The sequence below is a fragment of the Pristiophorus japonicus genome, chromosome 4 (assembly GCF_044704955.1).
Source record: "Pristiophorus japonicus isolate sPriJap1 chromosome 4, sPriJap1.hap1, whole genome shotgun sequence".
NCBI classification, from domain to species: Eukaryota; Metazoa; Chordata; class Chondrichthyes; family Pristiophoridae; genus Pristiophorus; species Pristiophorus japonicus.
The window spans coordinates 38,669,171-38,691,062 of NC_091980.1; the positions used below are offsets into that span (position 1 = coordinate 38,669,171).

The following is a 21,892-nucleotide window of genomic DNA, read 5'->3' on the forward strand; positions in this document are numbered from 1 at the left end:
CAAGAGATTATAAATGAGTTACACGACAAGTCTTTCAATTATGCTTCTTGAGCAAACCTGAAATCGTCAGCAGAATCAAGATATTGCTATTCTTTATCATGACACATTGTTTATATTTTACAGCCAGGTTACGCTAGTTTTGTTGTGCAGTCGGCATTGTTGAGGCAACAAAGCCTCTGAGATTGGTGAAAAAGTAATAAAGAAGAGAGACATGGGAGCGGAAGGTGTTCTGTTCCGAGTGCTGGAATAAGGGCTATAGTGTATATGGTGATATGGTGAGGGATCTGGGGTATAAAGTGCATAATCATAAGGAGTACCAGGCATCTCAGAATCTGTTCTAGTGAGGAAAGTGTGGTTTATCAAAGTCTGTTGCAAAGCAAATCTGTTCTATCAATATTTGTTGGCTTTCCACTTTAAAGACGTAACTGTGAATATAGTGTGGATGATTAAAATCAAGTACTTCAAATTAGAATTTAGTTTCAGATCATCTGACTGTGTGCAAAGCAACATTTCAGATATAAAATAATTTTCAAATGGAATCTGGTTCTCATTAGCACTTAACTCCATTTTCAACCTCATTTAAAGGTATATTGACATCCTGTTGTGAGAAGTTCATGTCCTAATGAAATAATCAGGAAGGCCCAGAACCTTAAAACACATTAGCTGATTTTCGTGGACCAATTCATGTAACAGCAATAAAATGATAATATTTATATTTTTAGCATTTCATTTGAATTACAAATTATGTTGCCACACATTCTTTGATGCCTCCTTTGTCCTTAATGTTGATAAAGTTATAAAGTGCTTTGCTTGCAGACTAAGTGGTGCAGTCTTAGAACACCATCACTAGAGCCCAGATTGATGAGATGATCTTGCACAGATGTAAAAGTCCTAAATGCAGTTAGTTGTGGGCAATGTCAATCCAGCTACCTGTGGACATGAGATAAAGAACAAATAAAACTGACATGATTTTGGTAGTGAACTGTCAGCCTGACTCAAAGAAGCTACAAGAATGACTGATATAGGAAATGAAAATGTCAGATTGTGTAGTAAAGGATATTGTTCTGATACTGTGTTTACAGAACGTTGTTGGAGCAGCTTAGGATGAGTTACAAGAGTATGGTATATCTGACCATACACTTAAAGCTATTTTTCAAAAAATGTTACTGCGATGAAGATGCTCTTTTAGCTTTGGAAACAGAATCTCAGACATGTGAACGTCAACCTAATTTGTCTTTTTCTTTTGTTTTGAAGCAACAACCCCGCCCATAAGTACTTCATGGCGGTTGATCCTGTCACAGGGGCACTGTTTGTTTCCGATACAAACAGTCGTCAGATCATCCGCATTAAGTCTCTCAATGGAGCAAGGGATCTTGCTGCCAATTCAGAGGTGGTAGCAGGGACTGGAGAGCAGTGCCTGCCATTTGATGAAGCCAGATGCGGTGATGGAGGGAAGGCAGTCGAGGCTACGCTGATGAGCCCCAGAGGTATTGTCTTTAAAATGACCTTCCCCAGTATCCAAGTGTGCTTACTTTCCATTTGCTTCATTTTCTTAACTGGAAGTTAATGTGCCCATCAGCAACATTTGAATGGCAATGCATTCAGTGGCTAAACAGGACAGTTTGTGGAAAAAAAACTACCAGTTTCACATTGAAAGGTAAAGTTCTGCTCCAGAGCCTAATGAAGGCAATTTTGTGTACATAATCTAAGTGAAATGATGAGAGGTGTTTCAGCACATATATCTGCTCCCAAGGTAGAAGTATATATGGAACAGCGTTGCGTGGGAGAACTTTAGTTAGAAAATTACATTATAAGATCCTACTTCATAGTAGATCCCCCTGAAACTATCAGCTGTTGATTTAAGGATAGACAACATGGGCTGCAATTTCCCCTACCTCAGCGGGTCCAAGGCGAGCGAATTCGGTGGTGGGTCCCGGCCCCACTGTTGGCTCCATCCCGGCCTCTGACATGACATTCCCCTGATTGGGCTTGTTAAGGACGCCCAGTGTGTTTCCCGGCCAATTGAAGGAAGTAGGTCTGATGACATCATTTGATGACGCATCATCAGCCGGTTTCCTTAAAGGGACCATGCGCAAATTTAGTTTGACAATTGTGCTGTCAGTGTTCTACAGCATTCAGGTGCTGCAAACACTGACAATCACTGCACAGAGGAGCAGGGCTGCACCCAGGCTCTGCCATGACTCATTCCATATGCTTATGGTGGGAGTCACAACATGCATGGACGTTCTCTTCCCTTTCAATGGGTGGAAGAGACGTCCCCAGGAGACCAATGCAGCCTGGTGGCACATTGCACAGGAGGGTACAAGCAGGGATGTCATCAGGAGGACCTGACTCCAGTGGCACAAACCTTTCAATGATCTCAGGAGATCAAGAAACATTACTGCAAACCAACATTCAACCTCATCCTGCTGTGTCACTCATCACATCCCCATCACTCTGCATTCGCTAACCTACTACTGCACATCCTTACTCACACCAACTTATCTTGCACCTCCATCCATCCCTCTCTATCTATATTATCACTTCCCCATCTTAATAGCCACCCCTCACACTCACCCTCATTCTAGGCCATCATCATCATAGGCAGTCCCTCGAGTCACATAGAAACATAGAAAATAGGTGCAGGAATAGGCCATTCGGCCCTTCAAGCATGCACTGCCATTCAATAAGATCATGGCTGATCATTCCCTCAGTACCCCTTTCCTGCTTTCTCTCCATACTCCTTGATCTCTCTAGCCGTAAGTGCCATATCTAACTCCCTCTTGAATATATCCAATGAACTGGCATCAACAACTCTTTGCAGGAGGGAATTCCACAGGTTAACAACTCTCTGAGTGAAGAAGTTTCTCCTCATCTCAGTCCTAAATGGCCTAAACCTTAACCTAAGACTATATCCCCTGGTTCTGGACTTCCCCAACATCAGGAACATTCTTCCCGCAGCTAACCTGTCCAGTCCCATCAGAATCCTATACGGTTCTATGAGATTCCCTCTCATCCTTCTAAACTCCAGTGAATAAAGGCCCACTTGATCCAGTCTCTCCTCATATGTCTGTCCAGCCATTCCTGGAATCAGTCTCGTGAACCTTCGCTACACTCCCTCAATGGCAAGAACGTCCTTCCTCAGATTAGAGACCAAAACTGAACACACTATTCCAGGTGAGGCCTCACCAAGGCCCTGTACAACTGCAGTAAGACCTCCCTGCTCTTATACTCAAATCCCCTAGCTATGAAGGCCAACATACCATTTGCCTTCTTTACCGCCTGCTGTACCTGCATGCCAACTTTCAATTACTTTTTCTAATCTGCCATTCAAATAATATTCTGCCTTTGTGTTTTTGCCCCCAAAATGGATAACCTCACATTTCTCCACATTATACTGCATCTACCATACATTTGCCCACTCACCTAACCTGTCCAAGTCACCATCTTAGCATCCTCCTCACAGCTCACACCGCCACCCAGTTGAGTGTCATCTGCAAACTTGGAGATATAACACTCAATTCCTTCATCTAAATTGTTATGTATATTGTAAAGAGCTGGGGTCCCAGCACTGAGTCCTGCGGCACTCACTAGTCACTGCTTGCCATTCTGAAAAGGATCCGTTTATCCCGACTCTCTGCTTCTTGTCGGTCAACCAGTTCTCTGTCCACGTCAATACATTAGCCCCAATACCATGTGCTTTGATTTTGCACACCAATCTCTCGTGCGGGACCTTGTCAAAAGCCTTTTGAAAGTCGTAATACACCACAAGGTTCTCCCTTGTCCACTCTGCTAGTTACATCCTCAAAAAATTCCAGAAGATTCGTCAAGCATGATTTCCCTTTCATAAATCCATGCTGACTTGGACCGATCCTGTCACTGCTTTCCAAATGCGCTGCTATTTTATCCTTAATGATTGATTCCAACATTTTCCCCACTACTGATGGCAGGCTAACCGGTCTATAATTACCCGTTTTCTATCTCCCCCCTTTTTTAAAAAGTGATGCTACATTAGCTACCCTCCATAGGAACTGATCCCGAGTCGATAGACTGTTGGAAAATGATCACCAATGCATCCACTATTTCTAGGGCCACTTCCTTAATTACTCTGGGATGCAGACTATCAGGCCCCGGGGATTTATTGGCCTTCAATCCCATCAATTTCCATAACACAATTTCCCGTCCAATAAGTCTATCCTTCAGTTCCTCCTCACTAGATCCTCGGTCCCCTAGTACATTCGGAAGGTTATTTGTGTCTTCCTTCGTGAAGACAGAACCGAAGTATTTGTTCAGTTGGTCAGCCATTTCCCTGTTCCCCATTATAAATTCACCCGAATCCGACTACAAGGAACCTACGTTTGTCTTCATTAATCTTTTTCTCTTCACTTATCTATAAAAGCTTTTGCAGTCTGTTTTTATGTTCCCTGCAAGCTTCCTCTCGTACTCTATTTTCCCCCTCTTAATTAAACCCTTAGTCCTCCTCTGTTGAATTCTAAATTTCTCCCAGTCCTCAGGTTTGTTGCTTTTTTTAGCCAATTTATATGTTTCTTCCTTGGTTTTAACACTATCTTTAATTTCCCTTGTTAGCCACGGTTGAGCCACCTTCCCCGTTTTATTTTTACTCCAGACAGGGATGTACAATTGCTGAAGTTCATCCATGTGATCTTTAAATGTTTGCCATTGCTTATCCACCGTCAATCCTTTAAGTATCCTTTGCCAGTCTATTATAGCCAATTCACGCCTCATACCGTCGAAGTTACCTTTCCTTAAGTTCAGGACCCCAGTTTCCGAATTAACTGTGTCACTCTCCATCTTACTAAAGAATTCTACCATATTATGGTCACTCTTCCCCAAGGGGCCTCACACAACAAGATTGCTAATTAGTCCCTTCTCATTACACATCACCCAGTCTAGGATGGCCAGCTCTCTAGTTGGTTCCTCGACATATTAGTCTCGAAAACCATCCCTAATACACTCCAGGAAATCCTCCTCCACCGCATTGCTATCAGTTTGGTTAGCCCAATCAATATGTAGATTAAAGTCGCCCATGATAACTGCTGTATCTTTATTGCACACATCCCTTATTTCTTGTTTGATGCTGTCCCCAACCTCACTCCTACTGTTTGGTGGTCTGTACACAACTCCCAATAGCGTTTTCTGCCCTTTAGTAATCCGCAGCTCCACCCATACCGATTCCACATCATCCAGGCTAATATCCCTCCTTACTATTGCATTAATTTCCTCTTTAACCAGCAACGTCACCCCGCCTCCTTTTCCTCTCTGTCTATCCTTCCTAAATGTTGAATACCCCTGGATGTTTTGTTCCCAGCCTTGGTCACCCTGGAGCCATGTCTCTGTGATGCCAATTATATCATATCCGTTAACAGCTATCTGCGCAGTTAATTCGTCCACCTTATTCCGAATACTCCTCGTATTAAGGCACAGAGCCTCTCATGCTTGTCTTTTTAACACACTTTGCCCCTTTAGAATTTTTCTGTAATGTTGCCCTTTTTGTTTCTTGCCTTGGGTTTCTCTGCCCTCCACTTTTACTATTCTCCTTTCTATCTTTTGCTTCTGCCTCCATTTTATTTCTCTCTGTCTCCCTGCATAGGTTCCAATCCCCCTGCATTGTTGGTTTAACTCCTCCCCAACAGCACTAGCAAGCACTCCCCCTCGGACATTGGTTCCGGTCCTGCCAGGTATTCATCTGAGCTATCCTGAGATTCCTTCTCTGACTAGCACGTGGCATTGGTAGCAATCCTGAGATTACTACTTTTGAGGTTCTACTTTTTAATTTAGCTCCTAGCTCCCGAAATTCGTCTCGTAGGACCTCATCCCGTTTTTTACCTATATCGTTGGTAGCTATATGCACCATGACAACTGGCTGTTCACCCTCCCTTTTCAGAATGTCCTGCACCCGCTCCGAGACATCCTTGACCTTTGCACCACGGAGGCAACATACCATCCTGGAGTCTCGGTTGCGGCCGCAGAAACGCCTATCTATTCCCCTTACAATCGAATCCCCTATCACTATAGCTCTCCCACTCTTTTTCCTGCCCTCCTGTGCAGCAGAGCCACCCATGGTGCCATGAACTTGGCTGCTGCTGCTCTCCTCTGATGAGTCATCCCTCTCAACAGTACCCAGAGCGGTGTATCTGTTTTGAGGGGGATGACCGCAGGGGACCTTCCTTGCACTGCTCTTCCTATTGGTCACCCATCCCCTCTCTGGCTGTGTACCTTTAACCTGCGGTAAGACCAACTCGCTAAACGTGCTATTCACATCGTTCTCAGCATCATGGATGCTCCAGAGTGAATCCACCTGCAGCTCCAGTGCCACAATGCAGTCCGTTAGGAGCTGGAGGCGGATACACTTCCCGTACACGTAGTCGAGGATGACTTGCTTCCACGCCAAAAAGTTCACAGGTGTTTCAATGAAGGACCTAATATTCCAGTTCCAGAACTAAATCTTGAAAGGTGGAAGATGTCTGTGCATGGATTTTTTTTACGTGTGGTGGCCATTGCACACCAGCCACCATATGGGCTTGACAGAGCTGGGTCTTGGTCCAGTGGCAAGGGTTATCCAAGACGACTGGAGACCAGCTCTGCTGCATGGACCTAGTGCGCGCACACATCACAGTGTAGTCCAATCATACTAACTAAGGGTAGGCACTTGTGTGTTTTAGCCAATGTTCATATGAAGTTTCTGGTAATGTGCTGTCAAACATTGAAATCCTTATTTTCAACACTTTGTACTCTTGGATAGATTTCTGTGCAGCTTTGGAAATGGCTTAGTGAATTACAGTGAATGGTGAGACATAACGCTACACCCGCAATGCTGATGAGTATGAAAGGAATGGCTTGGGCATTGTAGGAATGCTTTATGGTGTTAGTGTGGGTTGGTGTCAACCTGGCGCATCATTTGGCAGCCAGGATGTGCAGCATTAAGTGAAGTAACTGTGGCCATGGTGAGGCCATCCCTGGCATCCCGGGCAGCAATGTGGTTGGGTGCTGATGTCCTCTGTTCTGTGCAGCATCAGGTGATTGCGGAGAAGGTTGGTGTGGTTGTCGTTGCTGCTAGTGTGCCGGGTGATGTTGAGGTTGGGGCTGATCATGGTCAGATTCTGAGGCCCAAGCTGAGAGAGTATAATGTGCTCCCATGCTGATGGAATAGATGGCAGGTGAAGTAGAGATGACAGAAGCGATCTGTCAATGCTTGGAGAGGTAGTGACGTCAGACTGCATGGAGACTTATGTAAAATCTTGCAGCATCCTGAATCTGTGGTGGGAATGCAGTTTTGAGATGCTAATGCTGAAGGGAAGATATCTGAATCAGCTGGGAGCTTTCAGTTGACATTTGAAGTTGTCACCTCATCAGCTGATTCAATGGCCACTGACCTCCTGCCTCAACTTGACTGACGAGATCTAGCCACAGTAGGAAATCCGCAGGAGACCTGTGAAAGTTAAAAAGCTGGGGGAAAAGCATTGTTAAGTGGCTGTAAACACGCCACTAATGATTTGAATTGGGTCCCTCGCCGCTGGCTGTTGGGTCTACCAGCGCTGAGCAAACCCGCTATCGAGAAATGCAGGTGTGCGTGTTTTGACAGTGGGTTCCCGACCCGCTGTCAATCATTTAAAATTCCACAGTTGACCCACCACCCATCCCATCCACTGAGTGCCGGCAAAATCGCGGCCATGGTACTGTGTGTGGATTCTTCTTTGCGTGATTAAATTGGCCGGAGACGTATAATTGGCATGGGTCAATATATGGAATATGCAACATTTTATTGCTCCTATATACCATATCACACAGCTAATGGAGTGAAAAAAAATCAAGGACACCAATTAGGATGAAGGCAAACAATGTTCAAACAAAATTGTGTGAAGTCGAGGTGAATTACATGAGAGTGAGTGAGTTACAGTGGTGTTCAGATGGTTTATATGTTGAATATTAGATACATGGAATGACTTTCAGGGCTTAATGTAATTGGGGAATTTAAATGGTTTGTAGCTTGAACAATAGATGCACAAGAATGATTTACAGAAGAGTTGAAATGATTTATATCTTAAACAGTAGATACCTATCTGGAAGTGAGCCGATGGGTTCTAATCTAACAAAGAGGTTTAAATGGTTTAATTAGTCTATGAATCAAATCTGAACTTGGGTTAGATTATAAACCTCAATCATTTCAGTTTTTTTTAATATAGTGAACACTGGAAAATTAAGAAATAATCTGAATAAATTAATCACCATGCAGATCTATAGAGAAATAATTTGCAGATGATCTACGATCTCTGAATAATTGCATCACAATCAACTCACTTCTTACTAACCTTCTTCCATCTGAGAATCATTGAAAAAATATTCAGTAACTCAAGCATTGTTAAGTAAAATGAGTTTCCGAAAGAACGAACCATCCAGTTCATAGGTTTATAATAATGAGGTTTGACTGTATTCCACCTTTGAGAATTGTCTGGATCTAATGCACAGAAGTGAATAAAACAAGTTATTTTCAGATAATTACAGTATAAATACATGTGCTCAATGCACCTTCATTATTTAGGGACCATTATTTTGGATTTTAACTATCCAAATATTGATTGGGACAAATTTAGTGTGAAGGGTACAGAGGGTGTGGAATTCTTGAAATGCATTCAAGAGAACTTTTTTTCGTCAGTATGTAGCAAGACCAACACGAGAGGGGGCAATCTTGGATTTAGTTTTGGGGAATGAAGCTGGGCAGGATGAAGGGGTATTAGTGGGAGAGCACTTGGGTGCCAGTGACCATAATTCAGTCACATTTAAGTTGGTTATGGATAAGGACAAGAATAGGCCTAGAATAAAAATTCCGAATTGGGGAAAAGCTAATTTTGCTAAGTTAAGGAGTGATTTGGCCACGGTGGACTGGAAACAGCTACATAGAAACATAGAAAATAGGTGCAGGAGCAGGCCATTCAGACCTTCTAGCCTGCACCGCCATTCAATGAGTTCATGGCTGAACATGAAACTTCAGTACCCCCTTCCTGCTTTCTCGCCATAACCCTTGATCCCCCGAGTAGTAAGGACTTCATCTAACTCCCTTTTGAATATATTTAGTGAATTGGCCTCAACTACTTTCTGTGGTAGAGAATTCCACAGGTTCACCACTCTCTGGGTGAAGAAGTTTCTCCTCATCCCGGTCCTAAATGGCTTACCCCTTATCCTCAGACTGTGACCCCTGGTTCTGGACTTCCCCAACATTGGGAACATTCTTCCTGCATCTAACCTGTCTAAACCCGTCAGAATTTTAAACGTTTCCATGAGGTCCCCTCTCATTCTTCTGAACTCCAGTGAATACAAGCCCAGTTGATCCAGTCTTTCTTGATAGGTCAGTCCCGCCATCCCGGGAATCAGTCTGGTGAATCTTCGCTGCACTCCCTCAATAGCAAGAATGTCCTTCCTTAAGTTAGGAGACCAAAACTGTACACAATACTCCAGGTGTGGCCTCACCAAGGCCCTGTACAACTGTAGCAACACCTCCCTGCCCCTGTATTCAAATCCCCTCGCTATGAAGGCCAACATGCCATTTGCCTTCTTGACCGCCTGCTGTACCTGCATGCTAATCTTCAATGACTGATGTACCATGACACCCAGGTCTCGTTGCACCTTCCCTTTTCCTAATCTGTCACCATTCAGATAATAATCTGTCTCTCTGTTTTTACCACCAAAGTGGATAACCTCACATTTATCCACATTATACTTCATCTGCCATGGGTAAATCAGTGTCGGAACAGTGGGAGGCATATAAGGAGGAGATCCTGAAGGCTCAGGCCAAACATGTGCCCTTAAAGAAAGAGGTTGGAAAAATAATTCTAGGGCCCCTTGGATGTCTAGGGACTTACAGGGGAGGATTAAGAAAAAAAGGGACGCTTTTGTCATACATCAATGGCAAAATATTATCGAATCTTTCGAAGAATATAGAAAGTTAAGAGGAAAAATTAAAAAGGATATTAAGAATGTTAAGAGAGAGCACGAGAAATTCTTGGCCAGTAAAATTAAGGAAAACTCTAAGATGTTCTTTAAATATATTAAGAGTAAGAGGGTAACTAAAGAAAGGGTAGGGCATATTACAGACCATGAGGGTAATCTTTGTGTGGAGGTGGAAAATGTTGGAAGGGAATTTATAATGGGGAACAAAGAAATGGCAGACCAATTGAACAAATAATTTGGTTCTGTCTGCACGAAGGAAGACAGAAATAACCTTCCGAAAGTACTAGGGGACCGAGGGTCTAGTGAGAAGGAGGAACTGAATGATATCCTTATTAGGCGGGAAATTGTGTTAGGGAAATTGATGGGATTGAAGGCCGATAAATCCCCGGGGCCTGAGAGTCTGCATCCCAGAGTAATTAAGGAAGTGGCCCCAGAAATAGTGGATGCATTGGTGATCATTTTCCAACAGTCTATCGACTCGGGATCAGTTCCTATGGACTGGAGGGTAGCTAATGTAACCCCACTTTTTAAAACGGGAGGGTGAGAGAAAGTGGGTAATTATAGACCGGTTAGCCTGACATCAGTGGTGGGGAAAATGTTGGAATCAATTATTAAGGATGAAATAGCAGCGCATTTGGAAAGCAGTGACAGGATTGGTCCAAGTTAGCATGGATTTATGAAGGGGAAATCATGCTTGACAAATCTTCTGGAATTTTTTGAGAATGTAACTAGTAGAGTGGACAAGGGAGAACCAGTGGATGTGGTGTATTTCGACTTTCAAAAGGCTTTTGACAAGGTTCCACACAAGAGATTGGTATGCAAAATCAAAGCACATGGTATTGGGGATAATATACTGATGTGGATAGAGAACTGGTGGGCAGACAGGAAGCAGAGAGTGGACGATAAACGGATCCTTTTCAGAATGGCAGGCAGTAACGAGTGGAGTGCCGCAGGTCTCAGTGCTGGGACCCCAGCTCTTTACAATATACATAACGATTTAGATGAAGGAATTGAGTGTAATATCTCCAAGTTTGCAGATGACACTAAACTGGGTGACGCTAAGAGGCTGCAGGGTGACTTAGACAGGTTGGGCGAGTGGGCAAATGCATGGCAGATGCATTATAATGTGGATAAATGTGGGGTTATCCACTTTGGGGGCAAAAACGCCAAGACAGAATATTATCCGAATGGTGGCAGATTAGGAAAAGGGGAGGTGCAACGAGACCTGGGTGTCATGGTTCATCAGTCATTGAAAGTTGGCATACAGGTACAGCAGGCGGTAAAGAAGGCAAATGGTATGTTGGCCTTCATAGCTAGGGGATAGAAACACAGAAAATAGGTGCAGGCGTAGGCCATTCGGCCCTTCGAGCCTGAGTATAGGAGCAGGGAGTTCTTACTGCAGTTGTACAGGGCCTTGCTGAGGCCTCACCTGGAATATTGTGTTCAATTTTGGTCTGCTAATCTGAGGAAGGACGTTCTTGATATTGAGGGAGTGCAGCGAAGGTTCACCCGACTGATTCCCGGGATGGCCGGACTGACATATGAGGAGAGACTGGATCAACTGGGCCTTTATACATTGGAGTTTAGAAGGATGAGAGGGGATCTCATAGAAACATACAAGATTCTGACGGGACGAGACAGGTTAGATGCGGGTAGATTGTTCCCGATGTTGGGGAAGTCCAGAACCAGGGGACACAGTCTTAGGATAAGTGTTAGACCATTTAGGACTGAGATGAGGAGAAACTTCTTCACTCAGAGAGTTGTTAACCTGTGGAATTCCCTGCTGCAGAGAGTTGTTGTTGCCAGTTCATTGGATATGTTCAAGAGGGAGTTCGATATTGTCCTTATGGCTAAAGGGATCAAGGGGTATGGAGAGAAAGCAGGAAAGGGGTACTGAGGGAATGATCAGCCATGATCTTATCGAATCACGGTGCAGGCTCGAAGGGCCGAATGGCCTACCCCTGCATCTATTTTCTATGTTTCTATGTTTCTTACTGGATACTTTGCATCTGTTTTCACAAAGGAAAGGGGCAATGCAAGTTCTGCTATCGAGGAAGAGTGTGATATTCTGGAGGAAATAAATATAGTGAGAGAGGTAGTGAGAGAGGTTTAGCAGCTTTGAAATTATATGAGCCCCCAGGCCCGGATGAAATGCATCCCAGGCTGTTGAGCGAAGTAAAGGAGGAAATAGCAGAGGCCTTGACCATCATTTTCCAGTCCTCTTTGGATCTGGGCATGGTGCCGGAGGATTGGAAGACTGCTAATGTAGTACCCTTGTATAAGAAAGGAGAAAGTGATAGGCCGAGTAATTACAGGACTGTCAGCCTAACCACAGTAGTGGGAAAATTATTGGAAAAATCCTGAAAGACAGGATAAATCTGCATTTGGAAAATCAAGGATTAATTAGGGACAGTCAGCATGGATTTGTTAAGGGAAGATCGTGTCTGACTAACCTGATTGAATTTTTTGAGGAGGTAACCAAGAGGGTCGATGAGGGTATTGCGTCCAATGTAGTGTATGTGGATTTTAGCAAAGCTTTTGATAAGCATGGTAGACTGGTCATGAAGGTTAAAGCCCATGGAATACAGGGCAAAGTGTCAAGTTGGATCCAAAATTGGCTTAGAGGTAGGAAGCAAAGGGTAATGATTGATGGATGTTTTTGTGACTAGAAGGATGTTTCCAGTGGGTTTCCACAGGGTTCAGTACTGGGACCCTTGCTTTTTGTGGTATATATCAATGATTTAGATTTGAATATAGGGAGTATGATTAAGAAGTTGGCAGATGACACTAAAATTGGCTGTGTGGTTAATAATGAAGAGGAAAGTCATGGGCTGCAGGAGGATATCCATCTACTGGTCAGGTGGGCAGAGCAGTGGCAAATTAAATTTAATTCAGAGAAGTGTGAGGTAACGCACTTTGGGAAGGCTAATAAGGAAAGAGTATACACATTAAGCAGTAGGCCACTTAATAGTGTAGATGAACAAAGGGACCTTGGAGTGCTTGTCCACAGATCCCTGAAAGTAGCAGGCCAGGTGGATAAGGTGGTTAAGAAGGCATACAGAATGCTTGGCTTTATTGGCCGAGGCATAAAATATAAAAGCAGGGAGGTTATGCTTAAATTGTATAATACTTTGGTTAGGCCACAGCTGGCGTATTGCATACAGTTCTGGTCGCCATATTATAGGAAGGACGTGATTGCACTAGAGAGGGCACAGAGGAGATTTACTGGGATGCTGCCTGGAATGGAGAATCTTAGTTATGAGGACAGATTGGATAGGCTGGGTTTGTTCTCATTGGAACAGAGGAGGTTGAGAGGAGACCCCATTGAGGTGTACAAAATATTGAGAGACCTGGACATAGTGGATATTAAGAGTCTATTTCCATTGGTGGAGGGGTCTATTACGAGGGAGCATAGTTTTAAGGTGGTTGGTGGAAGGTGTAGAGGCGATTTGAGGGGGGGCTTCTTTATGCAGAGGGTTGTGGGGATCTGGAACGCGCTGCCTGGAAGAGTGGTGGATGCAAAAACCCTCACCACTTTTAAGAAATGGTTGGATGGGCACTTAAAGTGCAGTAACCTGCAGGGTTATGGACCTAGAGCTGCTAATTGGGATTAGACTGGATGACCTTTTGTTGGACGGAACAGATATAATGGTAAGTACTGCAGGGAATAGAATACGGCCAGGGTGATCTCCTGGACTAGTTCCGATCACCTGGATGGGTCGGAGAGGAATTTTCCCAGATTTTTTTCTCCCTAAATTGGCCTGGGTTTTTATCTGGTTTTTGCCTCTCCCAGGAAATCACATGGCTCCGGTTGGGGTGGAGTGTAGAATGTTTTAGTATAAGGGGTGTCGCAGTTGTGGTGAGGCGGATTGGTTGGGCTGGGTGCTCTTTGCCTTTCCGTCATTGTTCATATGTTTATATGTAACCTTTAGGGCTGCTGACCAAGGGTCGTGTGGCTCTTTGTCGGCCGGCGCAGACACGATGGGCCGGAATGGCCTCCTGCGCTGTAAATTTCTCTGGCCCCAAGTTTCCACATGATTTGTTCCTGATTTTTAGGAGCAACTGGTGTAGAACGGAGTATCTTAGAAATCGGAATTCTCCACATTTAGTTTGCTCCAGTTCTAGTCAGTTAGAACAGTTTCACTTTGGAACAGAATTTTTTTTCCAAAAGGGGACGTGTCCGGCCACTTACGCCTGATTTCAAAGTTTCGTGAGTGAAAACTTACTCCAAACTAACTTAGAATGGAGTAAGTGAAGATTTTTGTACACTCGAAAAAACCTTGTCTACACTTTAGAAAATCAGGCGTAGGTTACAAATTAGGCGTAGGGAACGAGGTGGGGGGGGGGAGGAGGGGGAAGGGAAGTCATTAAATTCTACAATCAATCCTTAGTTATACTTATACAAATATTATACAAATAAATCCAACCTGAATAAAAATTTATAAGCAAAGAAAAGATTAAATAAACCATCTTCCTACCTGTGTGAAAGTGCTTCAGGCAGGCCTTTCATGTTGGAGACAGGCAGGGGTGTGGCGTCAGTGTCTCGACGGCAGCGGCAGCAAGCTTCGAGCTGAGCTGCAGTGCTTGAGGCAGGCCTTCATTCTCTTCGTGGCTGGCCGCGAAGAAGCAGCACCGGACGGACCCGAGGCCATTCGGCCATGAGATATCAGCGACGTCAGTGGCTGGCCAGCAGCTGAAGAATCAGCGGACCAATGTGAGGCCATTCGGACATGAGATAGCAGCGGCGTCAGTGGCTGGCCGGCAGCCGAAGAATCAACGCAGGACACACGCAGCTCATTAAGGTTCTTGAGGCCAATCGGCCACGCTTTAGGGGCGGCGTCAGTGGCTGGCCGGCAGCCAAAGAATCAGCAGCGGACGGACATGAGGCCATTCGGCCATAGGATATCAGCAGCGTCAGTGGCTGGCCAGCAGCCGAAGATACAGCAGTAGCCTTCGAGCTGTGAGGGGGACTGAGGCCATTTGGACAGGGAGAGGTAGCCACATCAACAGTTTTATATTTAAATTTGCAGAATGGGTGCTGCATTGTCAACACCACGTATTATTGCAAAGTTGAATTGGCACTCTTATTTCTCCAAACACACAGTCCTTAATTTGCATGCACCAATGCAGCACCGGTTCTGCAAGTTTAGCAGTGAAAAGCTGAACTCACTGATTTCAGCAGGTGATTTATTCAGCAGTGCTACTAAAAGCACTCCCTCACACACAGAAATATCAAAAAAAATTAAATCACAAGCCTTTGCAGGGGTCCAAGAAACAAATCTTCACTTTTTCTGCAGTATTTTAAAAAATGGCCGAGTGCCAATGTTTGTGTGAGACTGCACGTGCGCGAACGCTCCAACGCGCACGCACAGGGATGCCGGCACCACGAAGGCGAATTTAAATTGTACCCGCCCCCTGCTACTTAGAAAATCGGCGCGAGTGTTAGGCTCCGCCCCCTGCTGCGAAGAGTGCGCTGCGCCAAGCAGACATCGAGCTCCAAGGAGCTCGAGAATATCGGACTTTTTTTTAGGCGCAGTTTTCGGCGCGAAAAACAGGCGCCCAGCTCGGAGGTGCGCCGTTTTCGCCGCGGCACGAAACTTGGGGCCTGTGTTTCTATGTTAATTCGATAAACCCAATGTGTATGTTGTTACGTGGAACTAGCCAACGCTAATTGATAAATAGTTGAGGAAATCTATGATTTCATTAGTTGGTTGGCAACCAATAACTCTTGATAGGGGCTTTAGCAAACAGCATTAAAGAACAGAACAAGCCTGTCATTCCTAAATACATACTCATAAGTATTAAGTAACAAGAAGCAGAACAAAAATGCTTATCTTTGATCCATATATTAATTTTACTAGTGAAAGATCTATTGAGTTCTGTGCTGGAATATAGGATATCGCAGGGTAATTAAAGCACGGTGCCCTTGGTTTAATTAGCTCCCAAACTCATATTCCCTCCTCATCCACCCCCATAGAACCTATTGGATAATACATTATTATTGTTTTTCACACATCTGGTAGCACTGGGAGCAGAAATGGTTCCAATTGTTTTTTTTTGTGCTGGTCAATGTGAGGGAAGTCCATGCTGGGAGTTTGAATATTTTCCATTCTTCCATCCAATAACAGCATCCGAGATTCCCAGCTGATTTATGGTCAATTTCAGGATAAAATTCCTTCCACACCACCCCACCAACATGTTAACATCTGCCTCAAGATTTCACCATCTGCAGCACCACTATGAAATTTAACACATCAGCCATCCTTATGGCATCTTTGAGTGAGACTGCCAGCTTAAGGGGTACTGAGGGAATGATCAGCCATGATCTTATTGAATGGCGGTGCAGGCTGGAAGGTCCAAATGGCCTACTTCTGCACCTATTTTCCATGTTTCTATGTTTCTATGTTGACGTGAATTGGTCCTTTCTTGTGAGCAGTTTTGTGCTATGGATTGATGGCTCCCAGAAAAAGGATTGAGAATGCCTAGCTTTATAATAATAAGGACTCTTTGAGCGGAATTTGTACTTGGGTCCCTGAAAGGGCAGTATTCAAACCCTTTGTAAGAGTTTATCTCAATGATCCTAACTCTTCTTGTGCTCTTCCCAGGGATAGCAGTGGACAAGAATGGATTGATGTATTTTGTGGATGCAACAATGATTAGGAAAGTCGACCAAAATGGAATCATTTCCACGTTGCTCGGTTCCAATGACTTAACAGCAATTCGTCCTCTGAGCTGTGATTCCAGCATGGATGTAAGCCAGGTAAAATCTTATAGAAAAGGCAATATCTGTCTTCCATAGGATTTGTTAAATTGATCTGGCAATCCTTAATTTAGTACTCTGGTTAGGTAGAGTATTACCAAGCTGAAAAGTAACTGAACATCTTGTATTTCTTTGGATGTATCTTATTTTAAAATTGGCGTTCAGGATAGCCACTGTGCAGTGACTGAGCTTATACCAACAATGGCTCATCTAAAATTGTAGGCATTTATTACTGGCTGTATTTAAAATGAAAATTCCAAAACCTCCTCACCCATCCCCATAGAACCTATTGGATGATACATTATTATTGTTTTTCACACATCTGGTAGCACTAGGAGCAGAAATGGTTCCAATTGTTTTTTTTTGTGCTGGTCAATGTGAGGGAAGTCCATGCTGGGGGTTTGAATATTTTCCATTCTTCCATCCAATAACAGCATCCGAGATTCCCAGCTGATTTATGGTCAATTTCAGGATAAAATTCCTTCCACACCACCCCACCAACATGTTAACATCTGCCTCAAGATTTCACCATCTGCAGCACCACTATGAAATTTAACACATCAGCCATCCTTATGGCATCTTTGAGTGAGACTGCCAGCTTAAGGAGTACTGAGGGAATGAAATCGAGGAAGACTTGCTTCCACTCTAAAAATGAGTTTTTAGATGACTGTACAGTCCAATACAGGAATTACAGTCTCTGTCACAGGTGGCACAGATAGGTCACTGAGGGAAGGGACGGGTTTGCCGCACGCTCCTTCCACTGCCTGCGCTTGGTTTCTCTATGCTCTCGGCGATGACACTCGAGGTGCTCAGCATCCTCCCGGATGCACTTCCTCCATTTAGGGCAGTCTTTGGCCATGGGCTCCCAGATGTCGGTGGGGATGTTGCATTTTATCAAGGAGGCTTTGAGGGTGTCCTTGAAATGTTTCCTCTGCCCACCTTGGGCTCGCTTGTCCTGCAGGAGTTCCGAGTAGAGCGCTTGTTTTGGGAGTCTTGTGTCAGGCATGCGAACTATGTGAGCCGCCCAGTATTCACTACTACAGGGAATAAGTAACATGTGTTTTATCAGAGTGTAACAATAAAGGTGTGATATAAATTATGAAAATGGATGTGGCATAGTCTGATTTCGATTATTAAGGAAGCCATAAATAATCTGCATTATCTCCGAGGTTGTGCTTTGTCAGAAGCTGTGAGAGTGAGGGAAAATGCAAACAATGTTTGTGTTATGGTGCTAAGTGAGGCCTGGCTGTTGTGGAGAGAGTGTTTTATAAAGTTCATGTCTCAGATGGAGAGTGACCAGCAACAGGCATTACATCAGAAAAAGTTTTAGTCAGAGGCAAGAGTTAGTGGGACCATTGAAGACGAAAGTTCAATTTTAAGTCTAGATGACCTCTAATTAAATTGAAATACATTCATAATGTGAAATATCTACCTAACTGCAGTATGCATTCAAAAAATAAAAAATGACCTTAAAAGCCATGTAAGCCATATAATGCCTTTTCATTGAAATTCGTTTTTTTTGCTTAAACTACCACATTCAATGCTGCATATTCCCATTTTCCTCTACTTAGGTACGATTAGAATGGCCAACTAACCTTGCCATCAACCCAATGGATAATTCTCTCTATGTCCTGGAGAATAATGTCATTCTGCGGATAACTGAGAACCATCAGGTCAGCATTATAGCTGGCCGACCCATGCACTGTCAGGTTCCTGGCATAGATTATTCGCTCAGCAAGCTGGCCATTCACTCAGCACTGGAGTCTGCCAGTGCCATTGCTGTCTCCCACACTGGCATACTTTACATTGCAGAAACTGATGAGAAGAAGATAAACCGTGTACGGCAAGTGACAACCAATGGGGAAATCTCCTTGCTGGCGGGGATGGCCTCGGACTGTGACTGTAAGAATGATGTCAACTGTGACTGCTTCTCAGGGGATGATGGTTATGCCACAGATGCCAAGCTGAATTCTCCATCTTCACTGGCAGTCTCGCCAGATGGGACCATTTTCATAGCTGACCTGGGGAACATCCGCATCCGAGCAGTTAATCGAAACAAGCCACAAATGAACCCGATGAGTTTCTACGAGGTTGCTTCAGCAGCTGAGCAGGAGCTATATGTTTTCAATTCAAATGGGATACACCAGTATACAATGAGCCTGGTCACCGGTGACTACATATACAATTTCTCCTACAGCCCAGATAATGACATTGTGGAAGTGACTGACAACAATGGAAACACTTTAAAGATCCGAAGGGATAGCAATGGGGTGCCACGGCACTTACTGATGTCAGACAACCAGGTGTGTTCTCTGACCATTAACGCTAATGGCGGACTAAAGATGGTGTCACTCCAGAATCAAGAGCTAGTTGTACTGACATACAATGGAAACACTGGCCTCCTGGCGACTAAAACAGATGACATTGGTTGGACCACTTTCTTTGAGTAAGAGTTATTTACTTAATGAATACATGTTCTTACCAAAATGTGAAGTATGTACATGATTGTCAATTGGAAATTATTACTCTTGGGGTTCCATCATCTCTCATGGATTTGTGGAAACTAGCCAGTGAAATAGCACCACATAAAGTGGGTAAACTGTTCCATTTTCATTAAAATAAGGAACCAGCAGAAACACTGGGCCATACATCTATTTTGTAACCTCACCTACTTTAATTAGTGTAATGATTAGTATGCAAATGAATGCCAGTAGACAAGTTCAGGCGACATCTTAAGTGATTCCAGTAAAGCTAAAGTAATGAGTATTACATTAAATCTAGAAGATCTGGTGATTCATTGGAGCTGCCTAATATTTGATCGCTTGAGTTTTGAAACAAAGGTGGTGTTTGTGCTAAGGGTATAAATTACACTTTTATCTGAAAGTTAAACGCTAGTTTTTCTCCCCAAGAATTGTTGAAAAGTTAACATTTATATTTGAAAAAACATAGGTAAGAATTCCTCGCTATGTATAATGACATCACAAATCAAACTGTGAAGACGTCCTCTGTTCTTTATTTCCAGCACATTTGTGAATACTTTATAATGTTCACAAAGGGTTCTGAGATCTGTTACTGTACTGTAGATATGAGAAATATAATACAATATTTTGTTAAAGTTTAAAAAAAATCAATCTGGGTTGTTGCTAATGGGCCATGTGGATGAAAGTCAGTGAGGAAGGTCAACCGCTACTTAGTTGCAAGGAAACCCTTGACAGTTACATTGTAATGCATATGTGATGGTGATTGTTTCTGCAATTAACTATCTGAAATAACATGGTAATATTAGAACTCCTGCATCACAAAACTAATATTACTTCAGAATTTATGTGGTCTGTCAATTGCAGTATGATCACTGAAAGTACAACATCTCCCATGACACACAGCTCAACACCAGCAGAAGTACACAAAACATCATAAAGTACAGGAAAAAAAATTACTGTATGCACATATTATAAATGATAACTAGCTCCAGTATTCCCTGTATAATTTTAAAAGGAACATTATTTGCCTCTGTATAACCCAATTCTTGGTATTCATTATTCTCTGTGAAGCTCAACATCAAGTATCTTTTACTTTCTCAGTAATTCAATCTTAAATATCCATTGTTCTTGTGTCACTCATTCACAAGTGTTCACTGGTTCTCTATGTAACTCACTCCCATTCATCTGATTCTCGCTATAACATTGATGGGGTCTATATGTAAGATATAGGTTGACCTGATATCATTTATTTGTACTTAGTTATGACAGTGAAGGACGACTGACAAATTTGACCCGTCCCACTGGTGTAGTGACCAGTTTGCATCGGGAAATGGAGAAGTCAATCAATATTGACATTGAAACTTCCAACCGAGAAGACGATGTTACTGTCACCACTAATCTTTCTTCAGTAGATGCATCTTATACCCTGGTTCAAGGTAAACAATTTGGTATATTAAAAAAAACCCTGTGATCTGCAACGACAAGGTGATGAGTTAGGTAAAAACACACAATTGTGGTTTCAGTGATTACTTATCTGTAATGAAATTGATAGCAGCATTTTGTAAAACCTGGTACTTATGGTCTATTGTGAAGCATTCGTGGTAGAGGTTGCCTTATACATCAGTTTGACTTATCGTGGAAGCTTATTGTAGCAACCCTATTGCTACAAATCTCTTTGCTGTTAGCTCTAGACTTCTGAAAATAGGAGCTGGTTTTACATTCAAGGATTGAAATAATTTTTTTTTAAGTTTGATGCAGTGTTAATGTTCTACTTGGTCTGTAAATATAATGTAAATATGATTTGATAATACCGACTGAACATCGAGTGACAGAAAATCATATCGTTCTCCAACTTTTATTTTAACTTTGCCAATAGGCTATACAATTCGGACAGCTTGAATCTATCCTTGCTGTACAATTAGAATCTTGCACTGCCTCTCACTTTTCCCAGCATAGTCAGTAATGAACTGATCATTGTTCCTAATGTAGTAAAATTCCTTTATTTTGACACAAAAATTGCTTGTCTGCATTTGAAACTGGAAATACAATTGAAAGATCATTGTCAGAAAAAAACAAAATGAAATGTTGAGTCACTCTAAAAACATTTTCACATGATGTGTGGTATACATTAGACTCCAAGGTTTACAGGGAAAGAAGCACTGAATCATGCTTGCATAATTTACTTGCCTTTAGGCTCCAGGTTATGTATTAAATGTATACTTGATTTATTTAAGAATTATTTAAGAAACCACCAATCCCAATTGTGTAACCAGCAGTATTCAAAATGTTAGCTGGTATTTATCAAAGCGAACAGCTTTCTTATTATTGCTGTAATTCTCTCAACAGATCAAGTGAGAAACAGTTACCAGCTTTGCAACAACGGCACCCTTCGAGTGATGTATGCCAATGGAATGGGTGTCAGCTTTTACACTGAACCTCATATTCTCGCTGGGACCATAAGTCCAACTGTCGGACGGCGCAATATCACACTGCCGGTAGAAAATGGACTGAACTCAATTGAATGGCGCCTCAGGAAGGAACAGACCAAGGGAAAAGTGACCGTGTTTGGAAGGAAGCTTAGGGTAGTTCATTATAAATGCATTCATTGTAAATTGCAGGGATCAAAAGCTATTTAGGCCTTGTGCTTCAATAATCTGGTTTCACTGGGCCCAAGTTTCCCCAGGAG

The 21,892-nt window shown here is 43.0% G+C and overlaps 1 protein-coding gene across 6 annotated transcripts in view; it reads left to right on the plus strand.

Moving 5' to 3' along the window:
* tenm2a (teneurin transmembrane protein 2a) overlaps window positions 1-21,892 on the plus strand; it is a 652,746-nt gene that overhangs the window by 599,160 nt on the left and 31,694 nt on the right. For 5 of the 6 annotated variants that reach the window (XM_070878095.1, XM_070878097.1, XM_070878098.1 and 2 more), the window contains 5 exons: window positions 1,255-1,487; window positions 16,572-16,726; window positions 18,298-19,172; window positions 20,467-20,642; window positions 21,553-21,788. In XM_070878095.1, the coding sequence (XP_070734196.1) occupies window positions 1,255-1,487; window positions 16,572-16,726; window positions 18,298-19,172; window positions 20,467-20,642; window positions 21,553-21,788 (1,675 nt within the window). The remainder of the gene's footprint in view (window positions 1-1,254; window positions 1,488-16,571; window positions 16,727-18,297; window positions 19,173-20,466; window positions 20,643-21,552; window positions 21,789-21,892) is intronic. The other variant, XM_070878096.1, reaches the window with a different exon arrangement.